This window comes from Setaria viridis, chromosome 1 (genome assembly GCF_005286985.2).
Source record: "Setaria viridis chromosome 1, Setaria_viridis_v4.0, whole genome shotgun sequence".
NCBI classification, from domain to species: domain Eukaryota; kingdom Viridiplantae; phylum Streptophyta; class Magnoliopsida; order Poales; family Poaceae; genus Setaria; species Setaria viridis.
The window spans coordinates 30368659-30373785 of NC_048263.2; the positions used below are offsets into that span (position 1 = coordinate 30368659).

Below are 5127 nucleotides of genomic sequence, written 5' to 3' on the forward strand. Positions count from 1 at the left end.
CGACGGGACAGAGATTGTTATGTGCAAACAACTTTTCCAAGCAGGCGACGGCGACGCAGACCATTTACAAGACATATCCGTCGGTGTATCGGGGCGGGTGATTCCTTCATCAGTAGGTAGCGCCGGCCGGCGACACCGGGTGTCCGGGTGCCTTACGTTTCAAGCGAAAGCATGCCCTCAGGATCCGTGTCAGGAAGACGGGTGTGGTGTGACGTACCAACCCTGAAGCCAAATGCTCACCCGCCGGCTGCTGCTGCTGCGGTGAGTGGCCAGCTGAAGGCTTGCAGCTGCAGCTGAACACTGGTGAGGTTCAGACGTTCAGTGGCGGCGAGCTCGACTCCTGACTCCTGTTTCCTGTGTAGTCCTGGGGTAGCTGCTTAACGGTTACGGGTGTGCCTCTGCTTTTCCCTTTCAAAAAGACGGTTAAGGTTGCATCATCAAAAGCATAAACACCGTACAGGAGGCGAATTTGTTGTTCATGTGGATGCAGCCCGACTTGTTTAGGGAAAAGCTCGAGTGCTTGACAAAGTACAGAACCGGATGAGGTCCTGCTGAGCAAAGGGGACATGTCTGAACATGATCTGCTGCTTCTCTCCCTTTTTGTTTTTTTCCTTTGCGGAGGTGTGACAAAGGCACTTGGGGAGCCAATTTCTGCTCCTATTTTTCTGAGACATGTTGAGTGTTAAGATCATCATGGTAATAATGTACTATGATTAGGGGCTCATGGGACCTCCTAATCAGTGCATAGGAGGTCTTTCGCACTGATATCTTTACGAATCGCGGCACGGAAACATCGGGAACGTACGCACGCAATGATCTCGACAGAAGGCAACCCATGATTTGCCTGCTGATGTGTTCGGGATCAGCAGCAACGATCTTTGCTGGGGGGTAATGAACATCAGAAGGAACAGAAAAGCAAAAGAAAGGTGTTTGTAGAGAATGACAGTGCTCCACTGACTTTCATTCATATTCCTTTCTAGAAACAGAACGAGTGTTGCCACAACTCCCAATGATGAGCAAGTTACACTGTGTGTTTTTTTTCTCTGTCGAAACCCGTGTCAGTAATTCCTTTTCTAGTGATCCGATGGTAACGAGACTAATCACGTGACAGTCAGATGATCGCCGGCGGCGGCGTCTCCCAGACGTCGAACACGTTCTCCTCGCTGTGGAGGGCGAAGAGGCGGTCGCCGCCGATGGAGAGGTCGCAGATGGCGCCGCCGTTGCCGCCGCGCAGCGTCGACGTCAGCACGTGGTCGGGCCCGCTGAACACCGAGATGGCGTCGCCCGTCGACGCGAACAGCTGGCCGCCGTGAGTGGCGAGCTTCGGGTAGCAGGTCTCCTCGCCCCACGTCTTCGTCTTCCCGCTCGCCGTCAGCTTGCTCCGCGACCTCCAGCGCACGCCGGCCGCATTTTTCCGGAGGTCGAGGAAGCCCAGGTCGTGGTACTGGTTGATCACGCACACCGACCTGCCGTCCTCCATCGCGACGGCGTGCACCGCGTGCTTGTCCTCGAGCGACGCAGGCGTGCCGGCGTCGGACCACGACCAGACGACGCTCTTGTCCCGGAAGTCGAGCAGGCTGATGAAGGACGAGTCGGCACGCGGGAACATCGTGGCCGCCATGAGCGTGCCGGTGCCGTCGAGCCACTGGAGCCTGTCGGCATCTCCCAGCGCGCAGCCAGGCGGCTCGTAGAAGAAGCCGGCCTGCTCGCCCGTGTTCACGTCCCAGACGGCGACGCCGTACTCGTTGAGCCGGCCCTTGCAGCTCGCGAAGACGCGGCACCCTTCGCCGTCGTCGAAGGCTAGCGCGCCGGCGGTGAAGGACCTTGGCTGGCGGCCGTGCGCGACGCGGAAGCGGTGGCGCGGCTCGCCCGTGAGCGCGGAGAAGGCCGCCACGCCGCCGCCGCCGCCGCCGTCATCGCCGCGGCGGCCGGTGCCGGGCCGCTCCCGCGCGGCGACGAGGAGCGTGGCCGCGTCCAGGTACGCCGCGTCGTTGACCGGCGCGTGGCCGGGGCAGTAGACGGGCCGGCGCTCCTCCAGCATCCAGTTGTACACGCGCACCGCGCCGCCGTGCGCGACGCAGCACCCGCCGTCGGGGGCCGCCCGGACGGCGGTCCCGTCCCCGGGTGCGCGGCCGGGGACGGACGCGGCCAGGCGGAGGCGGTCGCCGTCGAAGTCCCCGAAGCGCGCGGCGCGGACGCGGTCGAGGAGGCCGTAGTAGAGCGCCTCGCGGTGGAGCGCCGCCTCCGGGACGCCCGGGGGCACGTGGAGCCCGCCCGTGCGGAGCAGGTCCAGCAGCACCGCGAAGCAGGCCGGGTCGCGGTCGATGAAGTACTCGGCCGCGCCGCCGTCCGCGTCGTGGCCGGCGTTCCAGGAGGCGTCGAGCATGGCACCGAGCATGGTGTCCCGCCCGGCGGCGGAGAGCGTGGCGGCCGTCGTCTCGAACACCCGCCCGCCCACGTTCAGCCGCACGCGGCCGCGGCCCGCCGCGGCGGGGGTGCACATGGCCGATCGCGAGCTGGAAGCGTCACTGGTTATGCTGGATCATGCGGAGCGCGGGAGGCACGGCCGTTTTGTTGGGTATTGGCCTATCCGGGGATGAGGCCGAGGCGGGCGGGAGGACCCGGGTCGGGCAGCTGGCATATATAACGGCGCGGCGGGCGGGCGGCCTCGTGCCGCGCCGGCTGGTCGGCTGGGACGGAGAGAAGGAGGCGCGGCGCAGCGGCAGGTCGGACAGGTACACCAGCACCAGGTGCGCGCGCGATGGAACCGAACCGAGGATTTGGTCGTCCCGCGCGAGACGTCAACCCCCCAGCCCACGTCCACACCCCGGCCGGCGGTTGTTTCGTTGACGCGAGACGACTGGCGGGAGCGAGTGGGGGCAGGGAGTGGCGTCCGGGGCGGGGGCGACGGGTTTGGTGGGGCGGCGATCGCGGGAGTGGGTTTCGGTTGGGTGCGGTGCGCGAGGGCGTTTGTCCACCTCCTCCTCGAGTGCGATGCGTGGCGTGGCAACGCAAATCTAACGGGGTTTCGGCTGATGTCGCGATGCCCGCGGGGTTCGCGCGCGCGAGGTTTGGGGGCTGGGAACTGAAAGCAAGTGTACTGGTAGTGGAACAGAAAGTTTCTCTGGATGGGTTGGGTCGGACAGGGAGGCGTCGCGTCGCACGCCCCAAAAGCGGCCGCTCGTACTTGGGTTGCGGCGAGGATCCCGAACCAGTGAACCACCACTCGCTCTCGAGCAGCACGACGCTGGGGCTAGCTCACTAGCTCCAAAACCAAAAGTGGGAGCTGCAGCCTCGTTCAGTATACTGAATGCTCGTAGTCATGACAACTTAACCGCGGCAGGTAAGAGCGCCTTTTTAGGGCGCTGGATTGAGCTTAAAGAGTGGAAATGCAAAAGCACCGTCACCGGATCGTGTAGCCATGTAGCGCAATTATATGCTACGAGCTCTCTCTCTCTCTCTCTCTCTCTCTCTCTCTCTCTCTCTGTGTGTGTGTGTGTGTGTGTGTGTGTGTGTGTGTGTGTGTGTGTGTGTGTGTGATGGCAAAGAAATGATCACGCTACGTTTGCTTAATCGTCGTCATATCCTTATCTTCGGATAGAAAAAAAAAAGGCAGCGGAATTAAAATGGCACTCGAAAATGTACTAGTCGCTTGCGTTCTCCCCCGTGAATCCAAGTGAGATGTTCAAACAAGTGGCAAGAGGGAGGTGAGAAATTCTGCAAGGAAAGCGACGGGCCGGGCGAAGCCGCAAGCGGATGGCGATCGAGCTGACCTAGCAGAGCATTCAGGTCTTATCTTGGTCGGCTGGCTCTAGTGCCCCCTGCCTGGCTCGGGATAATTTTCGCGTCATTTCTTCCTTTGAAGTAAGAAAACGCACGCGTTCTTATCGTTTTGACCAGTGCAAACGCGCGCCGCCAGGACCCAGTAGAAAAATTGGCGGCAGTGCATGGTGCGGAATTAAAAGGACACCGGCCTAATCCCACTTCCTAATCCTCCTTCCTCCAGTAATCTCATAGCGTTGACTCTCCTTTCTTTGCAAGCGTTGATCGAGACGACCACTACGGGACAGTATCATAGACTGACGGTGTCTTTGCACGCGCCCCCCGGAATCCCGCCTGCTCAACAGCTACCGTCTAGTACAGCTTAAACCTTAGCCTATGTGTTCCGCTGACCAGATTTTAACAAAGTCCCAAAGAGGAGTCCGACCGCTAGAAGGATGCATGGCTGTGGTTTAGTTGACCACCAGGACGTGACGCCACCGAATCGGTCACTTGGATGTGTATGGACTTGTGGAACTGGTCACTGTCCCTGACGATTCCATGTATTGTGCCGTGCGGTGACCAGGTTGAGGCAATTTTTTTCTTCTTGTTTTTGAAGAGGACCTGGTCGGTGGTAGTTGATCGTTGCTGACCGACCGGGTTAAAAGTGAAAAGAATAAAGAGCTGTCAGCTGTGTAACGGGGCTTGCTGCAGACTGCAGAACCATCACCTTGCCACGCTTGCGCTTGAATAGTTGTGTTTGCAACTTTGCATCCTCAAGTTACGAGGAGCCGTGTAGCCTGCAAATATATAGAGGACCTGCAGACCCTCATTCCTCAGTGGATGAAAGCGAACGGCAGTAATCCCTACTACTGTAACACAACCACCCACCATGCAAATGCAAGGTTGCTCGGTTGCTTTCTGTATCTTCCTGGATTCCTGAAAGTTTCTGTTGCTGTAGATTTCCATCACCGGTCAAGTAGAGCTGTAGAAATGTTGAACGGCAGCCCTGAGCGTCTCTGCAGAAACTCAGGATGATAATGAGCATACGCTTTCAGGATGCCGACATGAAACTTTCTTTCAGGATAAAGGTTGCAGATATAGAACTGAGCAGACAGACAGACAAGGCTTAGGCAAATGAATTTCAGATTCTGCGATGAACTTACATTTCGAAGAGATAAGCCATCAGTTTGGATGCCGCCCTTGGCTCGTCCTCCCCTACATAAATGTAAGTAGATACAACAATGCGCAAGCTATAACGGCAGAGCCAAGATCCAGAGGTAAACTGCAAATATCATCCGAGAAATTAGTAAGCATGCAACAAAGAAACAAAGCCAACTTGCCCACCATCTTTTTCGAAGGCGCATC

At 58.7% G+C, this 5127-nt stretch overlaps 1 protein-coding gene across 1 annotated transcript; it reads right to left on the reverse strand.

The window, feature by feature from the left end:
* Positions 1-929: 929 nt before the first annotated feature.
* Positions 930-2947, reverse strand: LOC117842452 (BTB/POZ domain-containing protein At2g24240). Its single transcript, XM_034722917.2, has one exon. It carries the CDS (start codon positions 2501-2503, stop codon positions 1112-1114), a length of 1392 nt encoding a protein of 463 aa, XP_034578808.1. The 5' UTR covers positions 2504-2947; the 3' UTR covers positions 930-1111.
* Positions 2948-5127: the final 2180 nt, after the last annotated feature.